A 27,704-nucleotide genomic window follows, 5' to 3' on the forward strand; every position below is an offset into this window, starting at 1 on the left:
TTAAACTGAGGTTACACATAGTGACGCCTGATTGTCTGCAAAAAGTTAACCACAAACTAAACTACCTCAAATGTGAAAGATTTCTATAGCACTCAGGGCCACCGATACAGTTTTTAATACAACAAATATGCATTGCGTTTCTCATACATACTTCATATTTTGAAATACCAGTTAGGATGGGAAACAAGGAATAATCAATGGACTTGTGACCACAGAAGCGAGGCAAAGCTATCTGTTAAAGTGAATGAAACTTAGTTTTGGAACAGTTACTAAAGACATTGGTATAGAAGTGCTAACATCAATATATTTTGTTTCCCTTACAGTGCTGGAAAAAGTTGTACCCATCCAAGACATTCTATATCCACAAAAGATTTGCACTTCAAGGGAGGAGAAATCTTCCACCCTTACCAAAACACTAGAAATAGTAAAAAAAGTAAACAAGGTCTACTGTGACCACCATAGGAAAAGCTGGCCTAATCCAGCAAGATTGCCTGCCTAAAGGTTCTGCAGAACAGCACTCATGGATTCATGTCCTTACACTGAAGCATGTACTTGCAAATGATCTTAACATATTTTTTTCTCCCAATACAACTGCAGAGGAAGGATTTTGAGTGTGCTACAGGAAGGTAATTTAGATAGTAGGGAAAGCTAAGTCTAAATCATTCAACATACTGTAACTGGGAACTACTGACCAAGAACAAATACTCTAACCAGGAAACTCATTCCGGAAATATTTACAAAGAAAAGGTGAGCAAAATTAATCATGGCTATGGGAAGTGGAATAACACTCCAAAGGTTCTAGAGGTGCTACTACTTTATGACTCTCAAGCTGCAACGGAAGTTAGTTACAAATATTTCCTTTCCAGCAGTCATCATCTTGCTTCAACATAACTTTCCATTTAAGATGCAGTAAAGGTGTTACTATAAAAGTGTACCTTCCTAATTCCTCAGAGAATATCTTATTTCCATAATCACAACATTTCATAAGGCCGTGTTTCTTTCATAAAATACGTATCATTTATCCTTTTGCCATGTTTTACGTAACAGCAGGAAAATCTACAAAACAGCATCTTTGCAAAGTGCTATTCTCAGAAAACCTGATGCACTTATTCAAAATTTAAACTTGTAGAGATTGTTTACATTTAAGAAACTCCATTACAACTTCATAAAACTGAAAAATAACTTTTAACGCAAAAAATAGTTTTGCTGCCAATCAAAAATTTTTACAAAACGAATTGGTCACTTGCAGCAGGTATGGACAGGAGAGCTTCAAAACTTCAACCAGCATTAAAAAATGGATTAAGTGACATTTTTAGTCTCCACAATTGCTGTGCAATGCCAATATATGAGGGCTGTAGCTTTATTCGCAGTTCTCACCAATCTAGTATACTTAGCAGAGTAGTTTCAAGTCCAGGGACCAGAGGACTTAATCCTATGCCATGGCTGATACTCTTTATGCCTTGCCACCACATCCTCAGTATGAGGGATACTTTGTTGAGACTGAATTTAATCTGACTGTCCTTTAACGCACAAAGGAGCTCTAATATTAAAGTATGCCACAATTTTTTCCATCAGCTAGAGAAGTCTTCTCTCCAAGTTGAAAGAAATTAGAATAGTTACTGTGGTTCAGCTGGCATGAGAGAGCTAAAGTGTATGTCAGCATTAAAACACAAGACTTGAGAATTCTCAGTCTTAGAATGTGCTATTGTGAAGTAGGGTGTTTTTTGTTTTTTTTTTTTTTTACCAAAAATAATCCTTGTAAATAGTAAACTCCGCAAATGGTAACAGTCAAAGATTGTTTTGAAATCTGTTTCTCACTAAGAAAAGAGTCTAACTAGCAGACCTGCATATTTAACTCCGTTTCAGTGGTATTTTTCATTTCTGGCACACAATCAGTAATTCATAAATCAATTGAGTTGTATCTTGTGTAATCTTCGTGCTGTCAAGCTACCTTAATAGGGCACTTTTGCTTGAATACCTCTGCACAGAAATCATTTAGTTCTACATTATTCCGATGATGACAGGAAAATTAGTATCTAGTTCATAACCCAGAATTCTGATGATCAGGCAGTATAAATATGTTTAAAAAAAGGCCGCAGAGTTAGGTCTTTAAAAGCAGCAGTCATAACTAAATATCAAATTTGGACTGGATCAAAGGATATTAATTAGAAAAGACAAACTGAGGTGATAAGCTGAGTTCGCAGTTATCCTCCAATATTCTTGCACAGAACAAAGCAATCAAAAAAACCCTTTAAATATACTTATAGGCTATAAAAGCAACTGTATCCTAGAATTACTGAGCACAGGACACTTCAACTATCTCACACGGGAAGAAACTTAGTACTACTTAAGTAAAGCATCCCAATCTGATGTTCCAAGAGTAGCTATGTTTGACGATGAACATGAAAGGGTTGATCAGAGTCCCACAGTACAGTTCCAAAATAACATGTATATGACATTCAGATCTGCTGAGCAATCTAACATCACAGAATCAGTAACAAGTGCAGATGCCCATCAGCTGTGAATGTCAAGGTCAGTACTTTGATCAAAAGGGTCTATTTTCTTACTGTGGGTGGAGAAGGCAAATAACAAAAGATTACACATGTTTCAATAATGCATTCATATTACTCATTTAAAAAATAATCTATGATTTTATGTCCTAAGAAAAGCACATCATTTTTTACAGAGTATTATATTCTTTTAGAGTGAATAATATTTGACAAAACTAAAATAAATTTTCTTCACATAAATCTGAACAATCTTACACACTGCTTAAATAATTCTTAGACTTTGTTTAATTTTCCTATCCCCAAGAAGTGATGCAAACTTTATATAGAAATCTCACCTACATTTTCTTTTAAAGGGTTGCAAAGCTATTAAAGACCATTTTTTTCCTCTGGATTTTAAAATTAAGATAGCTATGCAATGGCTAATATTAATAAAAAGGTTTTTTCCAACTTTCCCCCTTCAAATCTTATCATCATCATTATATTCTAAGATATTAACAATGGAGAAAAAAGAGATCTATTGATTAATTTTGCTTTCCAAAATACATTTTCTCAGTAGGAAAGCGACCACACTTGTTAAAATATTTAGATGTACGTTTTGCAGGAAACCGTTAAGATTTCCCTTAAGACACACTGAGCATATAAAACTCAGTATATAGCTGGGATTTGAAAATAATATTTGAGTTTGCTTGGGGAGGAAGTGATTATTTACTTTCAATATAAGACCTGTGTTCACAGGACACCTACCAAATCTACATTGTTTTCAAAGAAACAAGCAATTATTTACATAAAGATGCTTCAAAAGCATCATACAAATACATAGCTAATATTTATGATGGTGAACAGTACAGCCAACTCAACTATCCCTAAATGCTCTAACATGCTGGCAAAAGGCATTTACCTCAAATAGACCCTGAAGTATATTGATGGTCATGAGTTCATGATGATAAAATTGATCAAGTGAAGGATTTTGCTTCTGTTCTTTTCTGATAAGAACTGCCATTTATCAGGCCACTGGGGATGGTTATCTCATCTCATTGCATTTGCATAACCTGTACTTTTTATAAAGAGTATTAACAGGGATGTTCTGAAGCATGGTCTGTATATTCTTGTCAGCTTTCACCAGTCTTGCACAAAATTTGGTTTTAAGCTATAACAACCCTCATCCTCTCCCCCCCACATATCAAGCAGTGCTTTCAAAGCATATTTTAACGTTGGACCATGAAACAATAAAGCAAAGTGAAGCACAGTTTAAGTACAGTAAGTTAACTGTATGCTCTCTTAGTGAAATACGTAGAGCTTTAGGTAAGCACTACAGTAGAAACTGAACCAGACCAGAATGAAGTAAATGTTCTTGAAAATTTTAAATTCATTAAGAAGAGGAATCAGGGAATTGACTCAATAGCAGTACTAGAATTCGTCACACAGTGAAATTTGCAGGAGGGCAGAAAACATTTATATCATTGTCAATTTATTGAAAACCATGCTGGATGTACAGCACTGACAGCTAACATGGTCCTATTAAAAAAGTGATTAATCTTCCAAAAATATTGCCAAAACTCCAGCTCTCCTTTAAATCAATAAAACACACCATCATCAAGGGAAATCATAACTTGTTTCTTACAAGTACAAACAAATTAACAGACTTTGAGCTTTGCAGAACTCTTAACCACTTAAAAGTCATAGCATTAAGAAATGAATACATGAAGCTAGTAATTTAACTGTACCTTGTTCCATAATTTTTTTTTAAAAAGGCAAAATATCTTCCTCTTAAAGTAAAAATCACTCTATGCCTGATTAAGGGATAAACACAAACAGCTTCCCATGAAAATCACTCAGAACTACAAAACCTCATTTATTCATTAGTGAAGACAAGGGGAGAAGTAAGACGCATTTGATAGTTATTTTGTAATCACATGTAAAACATTTATCCATTTTTGTTGTATTACTGGCTATCATTAAATGTATTTTAAGAATGCAGCATTTGAAGTACTTCAATGTTCTGTGACTGGTTTCTCATACTTGGTATTAAATAAAACCTTCAGAATACTTTTTTTTGTCTGGATTCGCATGTGCATACAGTGGAAGCCTCCATTTCCTGGAATTCTAAGTAAGTATGTGGTTATCTGAACAAACTAACACATTGCACTAGCCCCAGTTATCTCCCCCCCTCAAAAAGAGGAGAACTAGTAGATCAAGTCACTTGTTCTGAACACAAACACACTCTTCTTTGAGGTTTGATTCTGAAACAGTTAACACTGGCATCTTTTCAAGCACACCTTTTCCATGGAAGTCATGTCAAATGATGAAATATATTCTCATCACACAACATACTCTTGAAAAAACCCAACCAGCAATATAAATGCTTTTATGATTCTTGTTCCCCAGGCTCAGGATTCAAGCAAGCTGAGCTCCAATTTAATCCCTAAGGCAGTATACCATCTGCTTTCTAAGTAGGGCATTTGAAGTTTGAATCACATTTAAAGAGAAATGCTGAGTTTTGTGAAATGATTGGCCACTGCATTCTTTTGTGTAATACAGCAAAATTAAGTACTTGCAAGCAGTATGAAATTCAACTTTAAAATGACTCAATCCAAAAGGAGAAAAGTTCACCATCTGGAAAAAAACTCTGCAGAGAAGTCAGTTTGTGAAGGAGACATTAAGGAGACAAAACATCAAAAAGCTTATTGATTTAGAATCATTCCTTTAATTCCAATTACAACTTAATGTTTTAAGAGTAGCTGTGGCCCTTTTCTGTCTTGCTAGGTAAACGAAGCAGTGCACAGTATCCCAGCTGTTTTTACAAACTGGCAAGAAAATTATCATAACCAAATTAAAGGAAAAACCATGCACAACTGACAAATGTTTTGCATAAATACTGAGTATGCAAAACTAACTGAATTTCTAAAGGAAGGCAAAATATTAAAACATTTCCAGTGTATTTGGAGAAACTGCCACAGATGTATTGCTCACAATGTATCTGGAATACACCCCCAGGTTTCTCTAGGAGTAAATTTTTCCATAAGCCTCATCCTGGATTTGTGTGTTCAGAAACAGATCACAGTAAGATTTTAATTGCTTATACAAGTTACAGTGCAGCTTTTGCAGATAAAAATCATAAAGCAGAAACTGCTTGATAAGGAATGCTAATCTTACCTGGAACTTTGTCAACAGATGCAAAAACAGAGCGTTGTACTGTAGGATCACTGCTACCACGTCGTGACTGATCATAAAATCTAAATGGAAGGTGTTGGGCTGTAGCTGAAGAGCTGTGTCCAAAACCCATAACAACTTCAGTTGTAGGCTGAACAGGAAGATCCAGGAGTGCTATGTTTAATCACAATTGATATTTTTTTGTTACTTAAAAATACATAAAAGGAAGAGTAGGTGAAAAAAAAAAAATGATAGCTTGCTCAGAATCTTAAGACTAAACCAGATTGTTTAACATAACTTGCCCACATTTACCTCTTAATGATGGTTACAATTGCACTGGAAAAGAAGAGACAACATTTCTGGCAACCTTTTCTACCATTGCTGCCCACACCACATTCACACTAAGGAAGCCTCAGAATACAGTGGAGGAGAAAAAAATAAGGATTACAGTAAGCTCCTTGTATTAAACAAGCCATAGGAGTAATTTAAAAAAGCCTCCAAACCTTCTGTTTCTTCCTGTACAAATAAAGTCATTCATTAGTTACAACTGAACACTGCTGAAAGCCATTTAAAGAGACAATCTGCTTTAAACTGGCAAAAAAATGCCTTTGCATTACCATTCAACCTAAAATTTTAATATCAAAATAGACCTGTATTAACCTCAAACTTGCTTTGAATTTTTTTAACATGAAGCAAGCCACAAAAGCATGACATCGCTATTTTGTAAACACAAAGCATAAAACTTCTTAGTTAGCTTCCTACAGAACCGTAAGACACTAAAATAACATTAAATATCTATAATCAAAATAATTCTCTGGCCAACTCCATTTCAATACCAGCTATGACTTTGTTTTTCACAACTCTGATTAGTTAATTACTGCTCTTGGACAATCCAAGATAGTCGGTGTGTTTTCTCATTTGCCAACTTATTTTTCCTTCCTGTATTTCAGAGTTTCCTTTTCTGTACTCATTAATTTATTCAGTTTACTGATAAGCTTCAATTCATTCTTCTATTTATTCAAGTAATATTTTAATCACGTTTTGCTGTTTACTCAAATTAACTCTCCTTCATCTTTACGCATGCAAGGCCTCCAAAGACAGAAATCTAGCTGCTGATACTCCACTTAAGATTTTGGATTGCTCATCACCACCACATCCAAGCATTAAGTATTATCACCAACATCATCAGGACTCCATCCAACTCGGGACTCAGGCAAGTTGAGCTCCAATTCTGTCCTAAGGCAGTAGAACATCTGCTTTTTAAGTAGGGCCTTTGAATTTTGAATCACTGAATCACACTTAAAGAGAAATGCTGAGTTTTGTGAAATGGTTGGCAACTAGGGGTAACATACAGAATTCCTTCTTTTTCATCCTTTCTTTGGTGTGTCTATCATTAAATATGAAAACACATGTTTTACTCCAATAAAATCTATTGCTTGGAAACTAGACGCTGGTTTACAGTTTTCTATGGCACACTACTAAGATTTTTCTAACACATCCTTATGTTACAGAGTGACTTGCTATGACATACAAGTCTTGTTTCTCAGAATCATTTCAAAATAACTACTCACCTGCTATTCTCTGCATTTTCATACGACGAGCTTGGATACGGCCTTTTGCAAGACGTTGTTTTGCAATAATGCAGCGAATGTGATCAGAAAAAATAAACGTAGCTTGAAGGATAGGGAAGGGCTTAGAATGAGGACTTGAGGCAGGCTTATGAATTATTATGTTCAGAGCTCTGCTATCATCCTCTACTCCCGTCACCTGCATATCCTAAAGAGAAACAGAAGGCAAGTAGCTAATGAAAAAGTTAACATTTTTAAACTACAAATCAACATTGAAAAAAAATAATTAAAAAACCCAACACAAAAAAAAACATAAAAAAAAACATTTAAAAAACCCCTAGGACCACATGCTCCACTAAAGCTCCTAAAAAAGGTTTCCATGTTTAAAAATGGGACTATGCAAGTTGTACAATGTTGGATTTAGTTGTTCAGAAATTGGTACTCAAAGATTAAGTCAGTTTAAAACTCAATTAAGTTGTCTGAGCATAGAGAATTTTCAGGAAATAAACAGTGTTGGCTAAGGCAAGAAAGAAACATAAATGAGAGAAACTCCATAAAGGTTCTGCAATCAACTGGATAAACACAGATCTTTTTGAAGTTACAACCTGTCACCTTCCCTACCCGTGTAGGAATAGGAAAACTGTCGGTGAGTTCATTACTGTGGCACTTAAGGAAAAGTGCTTGGGACTCAATCCTAATTGTATATGATTTCAGTGTTCAAACGAACAGAGCCCAATATATATTGGGGAAGTTACCTCATTTTCAAGTGGGCCTCTAGTTAGCTATGAAATTTCTTCAGAAAACCAGAAATAGTTTAAAAGGCAGGAACTAGGAAAAACACTAGTAACAGAAGAAACAAGTAAGCATAGTACAGAGCTTAAATATGTAAGCTAATATTGGTATTACTGTTTTTCCAACATAAATGTAGATGTTCAGTAATCACCCAGATTAAAACTTCTCTTACCTGCAAAAGGCCTGCAAACTTGACTACTCCCCATCCAAGTCTGGCAACATCTGGCTCAACCAAACTCATCTGGTAAATATCCACAGCCAGGAATCTTTGAACTTGACCCCCATCCTTTGTTATGACCGTACAAGCAATGAGATCACTATTATCTGAGGGAAGAAAAAAGTTACATAGCTACTGAAGTTAAAGATTGTGGGTTTTGGTTGTTTTATGTAACATAAAATATTAAAAGTGTAATCATCTTTACAACACATGTTTAAAGTTATTCAAGGGTTTTGTTTGGTTTGGTTTATTGGGGGGCAGGGGGGGTGTTTTGTTTTTTTTTAACGTATGTATTTTGCATTTCCTTACCGTATTTATATTGACATAGAAAGGGCAGAAAATATTTTAACAAGAGTGGTTCAGATATCTTACAAGCTACGTGTAAGATGTATATTAAATGCACTCTGCTTTCTCTTACCACCTGCATTACTGTTTAGTATAAAAGGCCACTTCATTTCAGGGGTGACATTGCAGCAGTGTTGATTTCTCTCACTAAGTGTAAGTCTCAAAAAGTCTTGTCGAAAGACCAGAGATGCAGTCCCATGCCACTTTAGGCAACGACATCTACCTCATGATAAACTTAGGCTCCATTCTGACAAGAGCTACATTTCTACAGGTCTGAAAAGTGACTATTCTGACTGTTGGAAGCCTTTCAACTTCAAGGCTATATGGACTCTCCAGGTAAATTGTATCAGGTTTTTGGCAATATCTGTTAAATTAGGTGACATTTTTCCCTTTATGCACCCATTTTATTAATTTATATTGAATAAACATATTCTCTCTTAACCATTACTCTAGGACCCTCTCAAACAAGCCTGAAAATACAGATCTCAAGAAGTAAATACACCAAATACACCATTCCCTTGATCCTCCTGCATCTCCTCACAGCACCTGTTCCAGTTCAAACCCATCGTTTTTAAAAAGTGTTTAAATCACCTTCTTTACACCAGCTGAAGTCTACTCAGCACCCCATAAACTAGCACTGACACCTCCTAGCAAATGTTTGCTAAACTTAAGAGTTGTTTTTACCTTTGCTTCAAATTATTTTTTTTATTCATATACTTAATACATACAGATCTCTCCTCTCTTATTTAGTACAATTTATTACAAGTAAAAGATTCTGTGACCATGCATGCTGTCCTACCAAGTTCATGATTTTTGCAATTCTTGATGGTACTCCACATAATCTGATGGATGTAGCCAGCTAGGCTGCAGCACTTTAACTATTTTCTGCAATAGTTTTGACTGGGTTTTGGGTTTGTTTGGGTTTGGGGTTTTTTTTGTTGGTTTTGGTTTGTGGTTTTTTAGGATATAAACTATCCAACTTGAAAGCAATGAGTTCCATATTTTGCTTCTACCTTATCCATGATTCTTCAACACACTCATTCTCCTTAGCACTCTCATTCCTTAGTGTTGCTAAGGTATTGATAGACTCAGCAGTTTGGAGCTATTCATTCAAATAGTCTTTCCAAAAATGTGGGTTCAATATAGGCATCAGGTGCTATTAAGATGTATGAGGCTTTTTTCCCCTCCTATTCCACGTGCAGATACTTTTTTTAAGGATGCTGTAGTTTTAGACATGTGTCTATCAGTTTGATAAATGTGTCATTTACAGTAAGGCAAGTATCTTTCAAAAAGGCTGCCTTCTTATTCAGATTTTTTGTATTTATCTGAAGGGAGCTATTCCGACACAGAGAATTCAATGTATCTCTAATACTTACAGCCATATCTCCATACTGAACACTGATGTTAGGTGCTCTTGTACCTGAAATCCAGCTGTAGTATTTTTCACATTATTTACACAATGCATTAAAAATAATCCTGCTAAATTTCAACTCTACGTCCGGTATCCAAATTAAAACAATGAAAAAATATCTGACTACTATTTTTCTCCTCTAGTTTCCCACGGAAGAAACTAACTCTAAAAATAAAAACTAGAAGAATTAGCTAAACAGATAGGAATGAGACTGCAGGTTATATAAAACAGTAAAACTTACTTATCCAAACACCTAAACAAGTAGTTAACGCTGTATTTCATACATAGAAACACCTGTGGGATAGATATAAGCTACAAGTGGAAGCATACACAGCTCTTTGCAGGGCAGGTCATACAGCTAGGGACAACAGCCACAAATTATGGTTTGGGAGGTGGAGAAAATTTTTTTGTGTGTAATACAGCGCAGCAGGTTACCCAGAAAGGTTGTGGAATTTCTATCACCGAAGGTTTTCAAGTTTCAAAAAAACCAAAACAGTCCTTCCAAAATCAACCTCCTATCTGCCCCCAAGCCCCCCTCCACCCCAGTGAAGACGTCCCTTCCAACTAACATTTCTGTGATTCTACCAATTGCCCTTTACCAGAAGAATCCATTCAAAATTGAGTGGTAGGAGAGAAAGAGAAGAAAAGTGGAACCCTAATATAATTAAAAGAGGATAATTAATGCTAATCTGGTGTGAATTTAGAGTAAGCTTTTGAAATTTGAGAAAACAAGTTTAATCAATAAATACAACACTGCTACTTTTCTGCAATACACACAGGACGTGATTCATGAGGATTGATTGCTATTACCTTCTCATATGCCCTAGAAGGCTCAAGAAATCCATACAGGATTGGCAAGTATTACTATAGGAGCCTATGGGAGATTTATTTCTTTTTAAAGAAACTGAGACACCAGGTAGAAAACCACAGGAGACCTAAAATGGCAATGTAGGTTATGTTTAGTCAAAAGAATCCTACTCCAATATTATTGTACCAATGACATGCTAATAATATTCTAAAACAATAAAAGATTATATATAGATTAAATGCATCAAAAGCTCCATCTAAATTTTTGATCCAAAAGTGTATCTGTATTCATATATATTTTACACATACACATCTAGAAGTGGTAACAGAGGTTTAGATCTAATACATCCCTCCAGAAATTACTTTCTAATACCTAAATTATTCCCCCTTTTTGTTTATAACTGGAAAGCTTAAAGTTATTATCAGTGTTTCTACGTCATGGGAAGACAGGAATAATGCAAGTGTCCTTTATTCTGAACTGGCCTGTGAATTTAAGCATTAAACACCTGAACATATTTGATTGTTTTCAAATGTGCAATGTTATATACATCAGGGAATGAAAAACAGAGGCCTGCTAGTAGGAAGAACTATAGCCAGGATTTAAATTCTCTCAAAGATGTGGAATTACAGTTGATAACAAAGTGAATGTATTTCTACAATAAAATGGCAGATGTGATCTCTGCATGAACAATGGGGTAATACCTCTGCTTTACACTGGTGTATTACCGGGCCAGCTGAGGTACACACAGTTTTAAGGAAGCAGGCCGAAAGAAACCGGCAAGACCACCGTAACAAAAACTGTCATGAAAATTAGAAATATTTTTTTTTTTTTTAAAGCAAAAAGCATAATAATTCAACTAATTTAGCTTAAAGAATACCTGGGAGGCAGGAAGACTTTAATTCATACATAAATAGTACAAAAGCTACAAATGGCAGCAGTTCCACATTGAAAAAGAATTGACTGATGAAACTACACAATTGGTAGCCTAGTCCTTCACGGGACAAAGTTTCTAATCAAGAATTAATGTTTTTCTAGGAATACACTTTGTTTCAAACAGAACTATCTTTAGGGAAGACATCCGTAATGCACAGGACATGCAATGTTTTCTTCCAAGCCATAAAACCCGAATAAAATGAGAAACCCCCCATGAATATAGCTATTAACTGAGAAGGAATTAATTCTCAAACAGTGGATATGACTAAACAAGGATGTGCTTACTACATTGGCCTATCCTCTATACTGCATAAACTCTTATGTGATATCTTTTTGAAGCGGTTTCAATAAAAGGCATAAAGTGAGTCCTTAAGGCTTTCAGCATTTACAGATGTGTTTCAAAACAGGGCTCCGGAACATGTCTAGCTACTTCTTAAATTGGGACCCTTTGTTTATTATTGCCTCTTTCATTCTTTAATCCAGTTAGTCAGTCAACCTGAATTCCTGGAATAGCCCTTTTCTTCCCAGAACCTGAAGAAACAGGATTTGGACCCCTCCAAATACATAAGGTGAGAGTGTTGAATTTTGCAGATAATCTGTTGGGAGATTCTCAGCATATAGGCCACAACACCAAATTGAGTTGTGAAATTCTTTAATACTTGGTTTTGTTCAGTATTTATACACTTCTAGTGCAACAGCAAGCAGGATCAAAATACTTGGAATTACAAAAATGCAAGTACTTAAGCTAAAGGACTCAAAGGGCAGAAGCTGTTTTCCAGATCAGAAACTTTTCATTTTAGATGTGACAAAAACTTAAAGTATTACTGTAAAAGTTTATCAAAGAACAGAAAGGAAAATTACTCATTTATTAGGCAACTGTTACAGGAATCTTTTGAGTTTATACAACTGAATGTACCCCATTTACATGGCTGTTTCTAGTTCACAGCTGCTGAAGGGTCACAAGCTATAGTCACACTTCATGACAAAAACAGAAGAGAAAGTGTGGTTAAACACATTTCCAGTGAACTGATCTGAGAATACTTACAGCTATGCTATGAAAACAGTTACAGATACCCAACCACATTTAGATGAAAGAATTTCAAGCCCAGTAAACTTCAGTACTATTGAAATTTGATCTGGGGATTAAAATGAACCACAGACTGATTGGCTCACTGATGTGACACTGCTGCAAAAAAGTAGTGGCATTTCTGCGATTAAACAGGAATGCTTAATTTTTCCTCATGCAAAATGAAGTTTGTAACCAGTTTGGAGACTACACCTCCAAGACATGGATTCAAGATTTCTCTGGATTTTCTCCAAGAAAAATACAACTTTTAAGAAACACAACCTATGAAGAAGAGTTCAGAGACTTCAGCTCCTTGAAGTGAAGAAGATTTAAATTAGGTGAAAATACTGCATCAACACAGGCAACTATTTGCCTGTAAAGACTGTATTATATGAAGTCTTTACAAAGACAACAGCTACTTTAGGAGATGGTCTAAATGTACCTGACCTGCCTCAGGACTTTAGTAATTTTATAACTTACAGTCATCACAATTCTAGAAGTCATCTACAGACATTAAAAGCTCTTAGAGAAAACTTTTAGAACTTTCTGTGCATAGCTGGCAGTCCAAGACAAACAGTAGGCTGCAGATAGTTAATGCACCACCTCCCACTTTACATAAAGAGCTTTTCCCAGCACCATGTAGCCCATTTGGTACAATATTCTGCTTTACTACTTACTATGACAGCCTTTAATTGCAAAGAACTTATTTCTTGAATTGTCTCAAGATTGTCACAGGTACTAAGTTATTAAATACAACTCTAGCATTTTCTCCTACAAGGCCTGTGTATTTTAAAAGTATTTCAAGCCAATACTTAAGTCTAAAAGAGACTAGATCAGTAGCACAAGTAAAACATTAAATAATTAACTATTAGCAGACAAACAAAACAGTCCAATTAAGCTCTTTCACATTATCACCAATATATGTATATGATTTGAGCACCACACATACTACAGATGAGTTATACCACTAAGTCCAGAAAAAGTATTGCCTCCTGATGTTGTTCAGGAATAAGTGGATGTTGGCATTTAGGAGGAATATCTGCTGGAATTTCTTATAAAAGATGGGATTTCCTCTCAGATGCTTATCAAGTTTTAAGCATACTGAACATATTCCACCTTCTTGTACCATGTGTGCTAATACTCACCTACTAGTGTAGGCTAGCGAAAAAATTTAGTTGTATCAAGAAACCTTCACACTCATGTCGGTTTTGTGACTATCTGGAAAATCCTCAAGACTAGTGTTTACTAACACCTACAGTGATGCAGGAAGACAAAACCAGATACGATATTCTCTTCTACAAATCATAAACCTAGAATGACTACCTATTTCTGCTCAAATTGCATTTTTCTTAACATAAGTGTATACATAATTTTTTCACATATATGTGCGTGTGTATAAAAACCAGATGCCTTTAAAAAGGTTTTTTTTTTGTTTATTACATGCATTATAAAAATAGTAGAGAAGTATACAGGGAAATAAGCTGTCATTTCAATTTATCTAAACCCCACATGATTCTGCAGAAAATGAGAACTGGTAAAAGGTTCATTTTCAGCTTGTAATGAGTATCTGGATTTTAACACTGGCATAAAGTTCAGAGAGATCAGTTTTCAAATCAATAAATCCAATTCACTGATGCCTGCTTTGCCATTATGAAAACAATGTCAAAAGCTAAACATCTAGTTGTGACATTAGGGACAGAAAAAAAAAATTGCTCTGTGTTGTTTATTACGATGCATATAAGCTTCAGTGCCTGAGGGATGACAACACTGAACAAGCTCTAGACTGATTATGTTATTTTGCTATTACTGTACTCAGACACCAGAGGGAAAGGCTCTGTGCAAGAAAAATCACACTTGACAAATCTCTCAGGCTGGACAGAATCTAATGAATTCCTGAATATGACATTCCAGAGAGCAAATAAGAAAAACTTCGGGGGAGAAAACTTTTCTGAGAGGAAGTATCTGCAGAAGCATGAGGAACAAAGACTTTGTTTGACATGCAGGTCTTCATAACAGGAGACTAGCCTGGAACAGTTAAATTTTTATCAGGATAAGTACGCTTGACTTCTCTGAAATAGTTTCTTTTTAAGCCAATACCTCACTTTTACAGTAAGAAGGAAACGCTACTCATTCACCTCTGAAAAAAAGCTTAGCAACTGTATACTCTAAATCCTCCAAAGCCCCTGTTAAACTTGGAAAATCCTTGTACTTCACTCAGAGAAGTGTCATTACATAGGAAATCAGGGGAATGGAAATCAGTGTGTTAAACAGCATTACCCTTCACAGACTAAGCAACTGTAAGACTATGCAGAAGCATTTGCACCAAGCACGCAAAAAATCAAGCATCTATCTAGGTGTTCCCAGGAAGTACATTTGATTGAAATCAGAGGACATATCTCTGCTCATACACCTGCACTACATTCTGGCTTACTCTATTTTCCTCAAATACAATAACATACTTAGGAATGAGATACACAAACCCCAAACATCAGTACTTTGGAAAGAAAACTAAACAAAAATCTCTGTTACCATACTTAACCTAGTCTTGAAATTAAGTTATTTTTAAATATTCATAAGAATTAAAAGCTAAAAATTTTAGTGTTATCTACCCACAGTGAAATCTCTTACTAAACTACAGAAGGAAGCTTTCACTTGTCTAGTCAGTTTACATTAAAATTAAATGCTACTTATGCAAGTAAGCTGAACTGGATAAGGACTCAACAGATAAGTTATATTCCTTGAAAGATTATTTAATAGAAGAAAAATTTATATCAAAGAATCATCTGGGTTGGACAAGACCTTGAAGATCATCCAGTCCAACCATTAACCCAACACTGACAGTTCCCAACTCCACCAGATCCCTCAGCGCTGGTTCTACCCGACTGTTCAACCCCTCCAGGGATGGGGACTCCCCCCCTGCCCTGGGCAGCCCATCCCAACGCCTGACAACCCGTCCTGGAAAGAAATGCTTCCTAATATCCAGTCTAAACCTTCCCTGGTGCAGCCTGAGGCCATTCCCTCTTGTCCTATCGCTTGTTCCGTGGTTAAAGAGACTCATCCCCCCTCTCTGCACCCTCCTGGCAGGGAGTTGCACAGGGCCAGGAGGTCTCCCCTCAGCCTCCTCTTCTCCAGACTAAACCCCCCCAGTTCCCCCAGCCGCTCCCCAGCAGACCTGTGCTCCAGACCCTGCCCCAGCTCTGTTGCCCTTCTCTGGACACGCTCGAGTCATTCAATGGCCTTTTTGTAGTGAGGGGCCCAAAACTGAACCCAGGAACTGAGGGGCGGCCTCACCAGTGCCGAGCACAGGGGTCAGATCCCTTCCCTGTCCCTGCTGGCCACGCTATTGCTGATACAAGCCAGGATGCCATTGGCCTTCTTGGCCACCTGGGCACACTGCTGGCCTATGATAAAAATCTCCTATTAACATCTACAAATACCTGTTTGGGGGGGAGCAAAGAAGTTGAAACCATTAGTGTCCAGTGACAAGATAAGAAGCACTGAGCACAAATTGGAAATACAGAAATTCCATGAAAACACCGGGGGGGGGGGGAAGAACAAGAACTGACAAACCTTTTTTATTGTGAAGGTGGTCAAACATTGAAATAGGTTGCCCAGCAATGCTGTGAAATCTGTCCCTGATGATATGTAAAACCTGACTAGGGAGGGCTGTGGGCAACTTGCTCTAGTTGATCCTGCTTTGAGCAGGGAGTCAGACTAGATGATCTCCTGAGGTTCCTTCCAACCTTAATTATTCTAGGACAAATGTTCCGCAAATCTTATTTTAAAAAAAATGTTGACTATGATGGCCTTTATAAAACATGTATATTTGGTAGAGACAAGACTGAACAAGACGACAGCTATAATGTTATTTTTTTTCAGTTTTAGCAAAGAAATAACGGTTTTAAATGAATCATCACTTCTTGGCCACAGCATTTAAAACTTTGTCACTAACAGATCAGCAGCCTGAAACCAAGCACTGAGGCTAATATGAGCTGCCAGTGAATTTCACACGAACAGTCTGCTATTGAATAAGATTAAAGAAGCCACCTACATGAGACACAAACTCACATGCAGTCTAAGGCAGGCAGTTACCACATAATGTGTGAGTGCTTCAAAACTACTTACAGTAAAAGTAACAGTAGATATTATTCAGGTGGCAGCATACCCAGTAATATGGAATGAACCTTCTGTGGAATACCTGACTCATTTCTAAATGTACAGTCATATATAGTGCTGACAACCTTACAACTGCACTTAAAGGTTTACGATGAACACATGCATCAAAATATTAAAATGCTTCCTTATACTTTAGCATTTCTCATCAAGCTCCCATAAAACACCAGCATTGCATTCAGGCAAAAAAAGCTATTTTGATCAGGTGAGTTTCACAGGATTTTTCAAAATCAAAACAGTAGTTGAAATAATTACTGGACCTTGTTAACCTCTACTTCTTGACACTCTACATACATGAATGAGCATAACTACTGGAAGCATCTCAATGTTTCGAAAAACCTATAAAGCATTGTAATAACACAGATTGATGAAAATTTGTTAGATTGAAAATATCTCCAAAGTCATAATTAAAAAACTGCACACAATTACAGCTTTTTGGGTCATGTTTTGCCAACTGCTAAGTCTCCTCCCAAGATATGGCAACCTATGCAGTGGCATGTATCCCATATGCTTTATGTCAAAATGCTGGTTCTTGTCTCTCTTGGGCAAAAGACTTGAACTGGAAGCTGTCTTTCTGCTAGCACACACTAGAACTTCATCACTGTACTACCTCAGTTCAGGTAGTTTAAGTAACAATAGCAGCAGTAAGCAGTTTAGAAAGCGTTACCAGCTGAAATACAGGAACTGATGCACATGTAAATGGGGACCTTCACTCAAAAGTCCCAGTGAATGCACAGTATTCGCTAGTAGCCTTAAAAATATGAAAATTAAAAAGGAAAACAGTTTTGATGACTTTGAACAAAAGTGTGGTGATAGATGGGAAGAAATGATGGAGAAAAAAAGTAAATGTCCCAAGGAAAAGGTTAGAAAATACCCAAACCAAAGCAAAACAGGGAAAAACCAGCTAACACCAACCCTGTAATCATATATACTCAACAAGTGACTTGTTAAAACGAAATAGTATCTATTTGCTGTGAGGATCAGATCCAAATATCTGTATCTGTGCTACACAGTATTATTTTAGCAATTTACTGACAAGAAAAGCTCCTCCCAAGGAAACACCTGAAACATGATCATATTTGTGCACACAGTGACACTTCTTTGGAACAAGTCTAACACCTGTCAACTTGATTTGAAGATGAAATAATTCTATGCATTTCTAGCTAAACAGGAAAGAAAAGTCTTCTGAAGTCAATATATGAAACTCCCTATCAGGCACTGATTGTTCAATAGAGATTCTGGTTCAAAGACAGGATATGAGAAAACTCAACAGGAAGGGTGTTTGTTTTTTGTTTGGGTTTTTTTTTTTTTTACAGCCTTTTTCCAATTTATTTTAGTTTTTGGAAATAGGCTAGAACTCCATTGAAAATTTTTAGATCCCACACTGACTCACTCCCTCTTCAGATACCCCACTACTGGTGAAAACAGCCTGTAAGCAATGTGTTTAACTCAACTTCTGTAACTCTGCCAGCTGTAGAGATCTTTGTTTCCTAATAAATGCTGGAGTATATGGAAAGAGTCATAGGCAAAAAACCCTACGGCTGTAATTACATACTGTGGTCCCAAAATAAAGTCTAAAACCTTCGGCAAAAAGATCAAAAAGCAATGACTATGCTAAAGCACAGATCTACCATCATTATGTGGATACTCTGTATTTAACTTAAATAGGTAACAGCAGCACACAAGGAACAGATACAACTGTAATACTCTTCAATCGTGTAACAGTTCTTACCACGATTCATGCTGTTCATAAAGTCTGTTATTATCTGCACTAGACATTTACTAAACAGTATCTCAGGAGTGTATCTGGAGCTACCAAAACATCTCTGCAAAAGGTTCAAGTTTAACTCTGATGTAATCTAGAACAGCTTTCCATCTGTCCACAGAATATAAACATACATTTGTGCATTCAGCCATTCTGAAAGTCCTGTATCAATCCTTCTGTCTTCTGATTTATGTCACACTGAAAACTGATGTCACAGTTAACACCGACTTGGTAAAAAAAAAGCTGTGATCTTAATTCTTAATTAAAGTTTTTAATTAAAAAAAAAAAAAAATCATCAGCTTAAGTTAACCACTAGATATCTTCTTATGTAAGGGTCTCTAGAGCACCAGAATGTAGGTTCCATGTGTAGGGTGATGGAACCTATTTTTCTTCTCTACTTATATACACACACATGTGCAAACACATATGAATACATACACATACGAACAAATAATGGCTTCATGCACATGCCTACAAGTACCACACAACCAGCCATTCAGTACCACTGTTGCCTCAGTTCATATTGGTCAGTATAAATTCATATTTTAAGTTAACGACTATACAGTTAAGGACTATAATATGCCATAAAGCAGCAAATGAGTTTAAATCTAAAAGGGTGATGTTCTAAGTCAACAGTACAATTTTAATTTAATATAACCTCTTAAAAAACCTTTTGTTCAGAAAATTTTAGAACGCTTTATTCAAATTGAAGCAGATAATTTTCAGGCTAATAGTGTTTTGTTTTTGTTTTTTACATCCTTTCTATATCTATATATAGACTCTTTTAAACATTTATATCCAGCATCCCATTCTGGAAAAAGGAAACAACCTTGGACACCATTAAATATACAGAGCATGGACCGCTACTTTAGCAATTACTCTGACATTATATGGATATGTAATAAAAATTACAAACGATTATGCATAGCAGAGTGAAGTATTAATAATCTATGGTTTAAACTACATGTTCCAAGAAAAGTATATCTTTTATTCTGTGTAAAAGCAACTGCCTTAGAAATGAAAAGCCATGAAGACGACACCTGCAATGAACTGCACAACACCTGTGGTGCAGTCAACTAAATTTTATATTGAGGGCGATCAGTGTATCTCTGGGCTAACAGATAAGCAAGGACGAAAGGTAGGTATTCATTTTTTGGAGGGTGGGGAGGAGGAATAAATCACATTTGGAAATAGTATTTCAATCAGATCTACCTTTTGTTCAGTATGTTCTTAAAAACTAACAATTAATTTAAGAAAAATTTTTCCCTGTAGAAGCTGATTCATTATTTCATTCCACCCTCCGGAAAAGAGGCAACATTACAATAAATACCCAATTCATTTGAAACAGGAAACTGAGTTAATTTTATATTACTAATCCTTTAGCAAGGAATAGCAAGTAACAACATCCTGTGCTGTTCATTCTCTTTGGAAAGTTTTTTGGGAATGACCAAAAGAGATGAGTTTGCATTAAGCTCATTCATACATTTTCGATATTGCAGACAAATATATTTTCTAAAAATTAAATGTAAAGAATTTTTAATAATTTGAAATAATTTATTTGTTTAAGGTTTAATCTGGATTATATCCATTAAACTACTGCACAGCAGCTCTGATATCATAAAACTTTTGCTCGGCTCACTTGTTTTCAGTGTTTTCCCTTCACTCAGACAATTAATATTCTTGATGGACAACAAGATCTCTGAGATAGTGGACATAATCCTGTAACATCTAAGGCAACTTGGGCAACTGTTTTTTCAGTTGGAGTAAGATCAACAATACATAAACACAGAGAATAAAAAAATGAACACCTGAAGCACAAAGCTGGTTTTTCCCTCTTTTTGTGAGAAAAAGAACCTGCAAAAATTAAACCCCTAGCAAATACATCCTCTCTAAATCAGCAACCACATGCCCTCTAAAGTTTATGAATGGTACCTGCAAGTTTTTAGTGAGACAACTGCCTGAAAAGTTAACTACGTGTCAGCTAACACCAATATGTCAAATTCTTCTTGATTACAAGAAATGGAATTAATAGTATTTATATTATCATGCACGTCCTTTTCAATTCTAGCCTTCTCTACATATTTTAAGAAAAAAGAAAATGTCTCACACTAACATAAGATTAAGTTAAAACATGACAAGTTACTGTTTCTTAAACAATGTGACTGATGGAGACAGTAAAACTACAGTTTTATGACCTAGGCCAGCGTTACTCTAGAAGTTGTACTGTTTAGTAACACATAAGCTCATCTAGAGATGTGTATTTTGATGTTAAATGAACAAAGGTATATTGAATTTGCAGACAAATAGCATACTTCATGATTCTATTCCTTCCAATTCTTTCTGTTTCTTCAGTATGGAGAGTGCAGTAGTATTCTATGATGCTGCAGAAAGAAGGCGTTGTGCCTTTCACTTCAGAAGAAGTACTATTGAATATCACAAGGTCATTCTGGACATTACAGACCGATTCCCCTTGGGAACAGCTTCCCAGGGAGTAAAAGCTTCCATACGCTAACTTTAAAATGACAGAAGAGATGTGAAGAAAAATAACTCCAGGACAGGATGGGAACATGATGACAAGCAAACCCCAGTACCAGTAAAACAGCACAGTGTAGCTGTTGCAAGTAAATACCTCCAGTCTCTTAAGGTTCATGAATGGTTTAAGTGCATTTTGAATAGGTGAAAGCAAAACAGAAGAAAATCCTCCTAGGATCAGTTCATTTAGAAAACTAACATACCAGGAAACCTGATGAAGGACTCTAAATCCTTTATGTGCTCATATTCAAACCCTGGAATATTTACTAACAGTCTTACTAAAAAAACCCCACAAATCCACAAGAAGTGTTCCAAATCCAAATCTTAATACGTTTTTAGTAGTCAATTAAGCAAACAAGATAACTATTTGGGGTTTTTACTTCAAAAAAAATAAAGCTAGCAAATTTTCCATGTCACAGACTATTTGGGAAATTGAGGGACTACTTACTCAAGTCAAGAACATCATCTGTCTTTATCAGACCTTCCTCCCTTGTGAGTGGTAACTGAGTTTCTGGCTCATCTCGCAAGTGCAGTGATAGTGAACGGAGCATAAAGAAAACTCTGATCGCCTTGAGAAATTAAAAAAAGAATATTAAAATATTGCTGCACTCAATACTACATATTTTAACAGAATCTTACAAACGTATACTCACTTTTACAACCCCTGAGTTTACTGTCATGCAATAAATCTACTTTTTAAATAGCGAAAGCAGAATAAAAATCAAAACTAGTTAAAGAAGGCTATGAAGGAAGTTGAAACACGCTATTTATTTTCAATGAAGTAGAAGTGGCAGAGCTTTTATCCCACTGGCACACTTACACAGCTTGTGACTGACAGGCAAATGATTACAGGAGCTGTTTACGTCAAAACAACAATCTTGGATTTTTTTTAAATCATTACTTTGAGACTGATTGCATTTGCAATACCCATACATCACAGACAAATACACAATCAACCTTCAGAGACCCTCACATTCTGAACTTGAAGTAATAAATTTTCTGGCTTAGTCTAGCTAAGTTGTCTACAAGTTCGAGAGAAAACTGGGGATATTTGAGTTTTAAATTTGCTGTGTTCATCAAAACTAACCACGTGCCATACAGCATTGTCAGAGAACTTTGTCTATATTCTCAGAAGGTCTACATCAGTGCAAAGGCCCAAGAAACTTTCAACAGCTGCTCTGTGAAATTAATATTCTTGTTTTGATTTAAAAATTAATGACATATGGTATGCAAAGACTAGATATAAAGCCGAAGAACAAACATAATTTTATTAGCCACATTTTGAATGGCACCATTTATAAACCTCTTCCACTACAAGTACTGTATTTTCAGTACAGCAAATGAAAAAATCATTTTTTATTACTTCCGGTGTTTTGTTTTTAGAATAGTTTCCTACATAGTAATTCCGTGGCATACCGTAAGGCAGCAGTTAATTTACAGTAAAAGCACTGAATACATGGAACAGCTGCAGTGCCCAGGAACTCCCAGATTGCAGGAAGTATTAGGAAAAACAAATCTACACTGCTTTAGGGCAAACCCCTTCACCCCTCTGTTCTTAACATCAACAGAACTGTGGCTGCTGTGAACCAGAAATGTGAGTGTTTGGCCAGCTATCGTAGTGGTGGTGCTTTCAGAAACTTCTGGCAGAACAGGGATGAAGAGAGGAACATCATATATCTGGCTCTTCCATGAACTGATGCCAGAGCAGATGAATTCAGTATGCTGTTGAAATTTAAGAGGGCAATATGATTACTTGGAGCAAAGAATGTCAAATATATCTACCAAAATAAGATACTAAAACTACCTTATGAATAAGAGGAATGTCACTTTATAATGGGAGATGGTCTCTCTCATTTAGGCAGATTGCGTTCTAGTGTATCGTGGATTTACTGAAATTAAATAGGATTACCACAAAGCAGTTCTAATACCAGATGCCTCAAGAATTCATGGTATTTGGTTTAAAAGTTTCCAAATTCAATCAAGAACAGCAATATCCTTGCATTTTTGATAACCCAAAAGCCAAACCCAATAGTTGGGCTGTTTGGTTTTTTTTTTTAAATTCAGAGGACAGCCATCACTCAGCCTGCTTTCACTTATTTTCCCCTCAATCCTCTTTGCCTCTGAGACAGCATTAATTTTCCTCACATAAATTCCCTATAGAACTAATGTCATTCATCTCCAAACATGTAATCACATTTACTGCAGAATAACCTACAGGAGTAGGATAGAAAATTAGAACTTTAGCCTTTGCAAGAAAATAAAAACACCAAACCAATCAAGAACATCAGATGAAAAGGGAACTACACTCTGCTCCCTACGATACTGATAGCCTTCATTTCGCTATATCAATATAATCCCAAAAGCATGTGATTTGTGACTTCCCGTAACATTTTATTAGATCTCAATAAAACAGCTGAGTTCAGTGGCCTACAATTTTTTTCAGCTGTCTTTTGTTTTCTCGGTTAAGTAGGACAAAATACAAATTGCTATCTACACTGAAGAAACTACACATTACAGTGAGGTATACTTTACACCAATTCCTTCATTTACATAGGCACATACCATGTGCAAAAAAAGAGCAGCTTGCAGGGAAACCTACCAGTACCTTATTCCTTTCCCATGAAATAGCATTCTCATGGGTAGTTCAAAAACTTCTCTCAAAGTCTTTGCTTGCTGTGTACTCCAAGGTGCAGAGTTTAAGACCCATACTGTTCATTACTTCCCGAACAAGCATGTAAATGAGTTTTCTTAATTCTAGGTGACTGGGAAGCAGTACCATCTTTAGGATTATAGAATTCAGAAGGAAGAGATGCAACCAACAAGAAGTAACTGGACTATCAACAATTCAAAAGAGCATCTGATTCTGGGCAGGCAGTAGTAGCTGATTTCAAAAAGCAGCCTAACAAATTCTGGTCACTGTAACGTTTTAATTTAGAGGGGTTGAATATTTGGATTTTGGAGATAACTTTGATAACTTGAGAGATACCCAATTTCTGAGAGTTCCTCCTAACTTTCTTAAGAGGAAAAGAATTACCACTTAGAGGGACTTTCTACAGCAAAAGCAGTGACAGCCTAAAAAGATTTGATCTCTAACAGCTAAGAACTCATGACAAAGTAAGGGACTTCTTCACTTGCTAGTGAAATAAAACTTGAGTACTTTTTAAAAATCGTGCCATGGGATGCTCATAATTGAATTACCATCCATTTGAAACTGTCAGCAAAAAGGAACTGGAGCAGGTTAAGTGACAGCAGCAATATCACAAGATACAACTGAAGTTCAGTATATTGTTCGGGCAAATAAGCCTGAGAGAGGTAGCCTAGCTGGAAAAAAGTAGCTTAGGAATTCTAAGACATTCTAAAACTTCTAGAACAATGAGATCAGGGGAAGGAGGACCAACAAGGAATCGTTCTGGGAGTACTTGCTAATAAGAAAGACCCATCCACCCTGAAGAATTTACAGGAATATCTGTATTAAATTTTGCATTTCCACCAACAGAAGTTAAACTATTCCTTATTTAGCAGACGAAAAAACCATGGAGCACTCAGTTTCCACTAATGTGCATTTAAGTATCATTCTGCTAAATGCCTCAGAATTCTAGGAAGCATTTTGCTTTCTAAGAACAATACTTTTCAAGATAATTCACTGTACTTTATCAAACAGCTTGCTGTGATAACAAAAGCGTGGTTTATAGTAAGTAATGAAAACAAAAGTTTTCCGAAGATTCCTGGAAACATGTTTTTTTTTTCTTCAAGAGTATTTGAATATACTTACAGAAATGCAAAGCTACCCAAATAACAGCACTTGCCAAATAATAATGTCGTGCTGCAACATATCTTTAAGACTTACTGGCACTGCAGGGCTCGTAGGACACAGCTAGATAACACTGACAATGTTATTCAGGTCAGTATCACCTTTACAGATTGTGTCAGTCACAGAAATAGATATTTTGCTATTTTTCTCCTCACTCTCAAGATCTCCATCATGAATTACCTTTGGCTATGTCTAGAAACACAAGCAATATGAAGTCAGCCAGCCTTCCAGTGGCGATTCCCTCTATAGGAATATAAAGACAGACAGACTGAGATATCAGAACACAAAAGGAAACTGACAATATATTAATGAATGTCAGCAAAATGCCTTTTTATGTTGATGTCTCCATTGTCTAAAAAATGAAAACCTCAGTCCAAGAACATATTGACTAGACACGAGAAATCAAACTTTTTCTCTATCTACTGGGACAGGTAAATATCAATATACTCTACAGACAGGTCTGTCTTCATCAAGTCTGTATGATTTTTTGGATGAAACTTCCAATCAAGTAGCTTTCAAGGAAACATGTTTGTATTTCTAGAATCACTCAAAGCCTTTGTCATGAACAAACTAAGGAAAATAGTCTTACTCACTCTTCGTGTTCTTTCCACATCTCCACAAGGCAATCTTTTCACAAAATCAATACCAGTCAGTGGTGTCCCCGTTGGAGGCAACAAGATTGAGGCATCCATCATCAAGTACTCTACATTCATAGGTTTAATCTATAAAAATATTTTAACTTTGATTACAGAACAATAAGCATTTGCATCTTTACTTTCAAAATATTGTATTTAAGATGAAGGAATTCTTAAACGGCTCAGAATTGTTAATACCATCCATCTTATTTTAGGCTCCTTACATGTAATCTCTATTTTATATTTGCTCATTGTTCCCTAAGACACTGCTGAAGTTTCCATACTGAAAAAACACAGGAAAAAATTCTCAAAGATTACAGAAAAGCTATTTCATGAGTACTAAAAACCAAAGTCTGTCAAGACCCAAATTTATAATTAGATCAATCACAGGAAAAAAGTTTCCCATACTTTCTTCTCCCCCAAAAGAAATCCCCAGTCTCTAATAATGCAGTAACTTTCACACTAGATAATTCCTTTCAATCTTGCTGCTAAAAGAGTCTCTCCCTTACATGGTTGCCTTTTTTCATGAATAAATGACATCTGAAATATCTACCCTTCTGTACCTTTGGGCAATTTCATACAAGTTCTATTATATACACACACACTAGAGATATATGCTTCTTCCTGCCACAAAGCCAGCTGGAATGTCTAAAATATATAAAGCCCTTCCCATAGCTTGTACAATAATTCTGCACAGGAGAAAAATGCAGTCACGTGGGCATTCTAAAATAGCCAACTGTAACTGGAAGCATTCCTGGCTACTTTGCCATAGTCAGATACCATAAAAGCAGCAGACAAACAAGGTCCAGAATTTTCACAGTGCAGTCTTGAACTGCTGCCTTGCACACATACAAACTCAAAAAGAGCATTTAGCCAATTTTTCTAATCTTGGAACAATTCATTTTCAGTGTCTAAAACACTGGATTAATGAATTTAATTAATGTGTGGAAAGATAGAGAAATTTACATAGACCATAAGAAAAAACGAGAACACAGAACTAAGATTTCCAACAAGTAAATATCCACTTCAGATGTAATTCACATGAGTGTACACTGGTTTAAACAGCATTTTACATCATACACGTGAAGAATGTTAAAAAAGGAAACTCGTTGCTGAAAGCAGAAATACTAAGGACTAGTGTTCCATTTACTTGCTTCTCTGAACTTGTTCTCATCTATCATTAATGAAAACACAACTTTTCCCCTTCTTCACTCAGACAGAGAAAGTATACTTGTCATTGTAGATGCTCTATAATATGTTATTTACAGAGTTCATCTCTGACAAGACAAGAAAACATCAGTGTTACTTAGCACTGAAATCAGACCAGCCAGCAAGTCATTTGCTAGCTAGGCAAATCAATACGCTTTAAAGAAAACAAAGTTGAGGTTCCAGGGTGTAGCTCTGTCTCATAAAATAAATAAAAAAGTAGTCTCAGAAATGGATATACAACAGAAAAATCTACACATATACTGAACCTGCAACATAAAAATGACACTAGTATCAGTGCTACTTCTCAAACTAAAAGTATAGCAATATTTAACTACTAAAAAAGTAAATGTTTCACTAAATACTTCTCTTATTCAGGCCGGTAAGATACATGCAAGATGCTTCCTGTATTAAAAGACTTCTTGGAACATGTGAATTGTAGACTGCGCTTTTTCAGAAAAGACAACCAGTGGCTGCTCGTTAAATCCCTGTACCACCGTGGGGCAAAAACCTATACTGACTACACAAAGTTATTTTGTCTGAAATATAACCTAATATTTGAAACAGATAATTATTTTAAAAACATGTTTACAAGTTAAGTATGAACTGTCTGAGATTAAGTTCAGTTAATCTGTTAGAACTTTCACAGCCAGAACTGTGGTGCAGGCAGTACCTCTCCCAGATTAGACAAATGCCCTGCTAATTGCTCACTGGAACCCAGTTCTCTACTGGTAAGTAAAGAGGCAGTACTCAAAACTGAAACCTTGCAGGGCTTCAGAAAG

General features: G+C 36.0%; 1 protein-coding gene across 5 annotated transcripts in view; it reads right to left on the reverse strand.

Moving 5' to 3' along the window:
• CLEC16A (C-type lectin domain containing 16A) overlaps positions 1-27,704 on the reverse strand; it is an 82,260-nt gene that overhangs the window by 17,669 nt on the left and 36,887 nt on the right. For all 5 annotated transcript variants that reach the window (XM_074918868.1, XM_074918866.1, XM_074918865.1 and 2 more), the window contains 5 exons: positions 25,675-25,803; positions 21,719-21,839; positions 8,193-8,344; positions 7,232-7,436; positions 5,664-5,834 (listed from right to left, as the gene is read on the reverse strand). In XM_074918868.1, coding sequence (XP_074774969.1) covers positions 5,664-5,834; positions 7,232-7,436; positions 8,193-8,344; positions 21,719-21,839; positions 25,675-25,803 — 778 coding nt within the window. The remainder of the gene's footprint in view (positions 1-5,663; positions 5,835-7,231; positions 7,437-8,192; positions 8,345-21,718; positions 21,840-25,674; positions 25,804-27,704) is intronic.

Source organism: Athene noctua, chromosome 15, assembly GCF_965140245.1.
Source record: "Athene noctua chromosome 15, bAthNoc1.hap1.1, whole genome shotgun sequence".
NCBI classification, from domain to species: domain Eukaryota; kingdom Metazoa; phylum Chordata; class Aves; order Strigiformes; family Strigidae; genus Athene; species Athene noctua.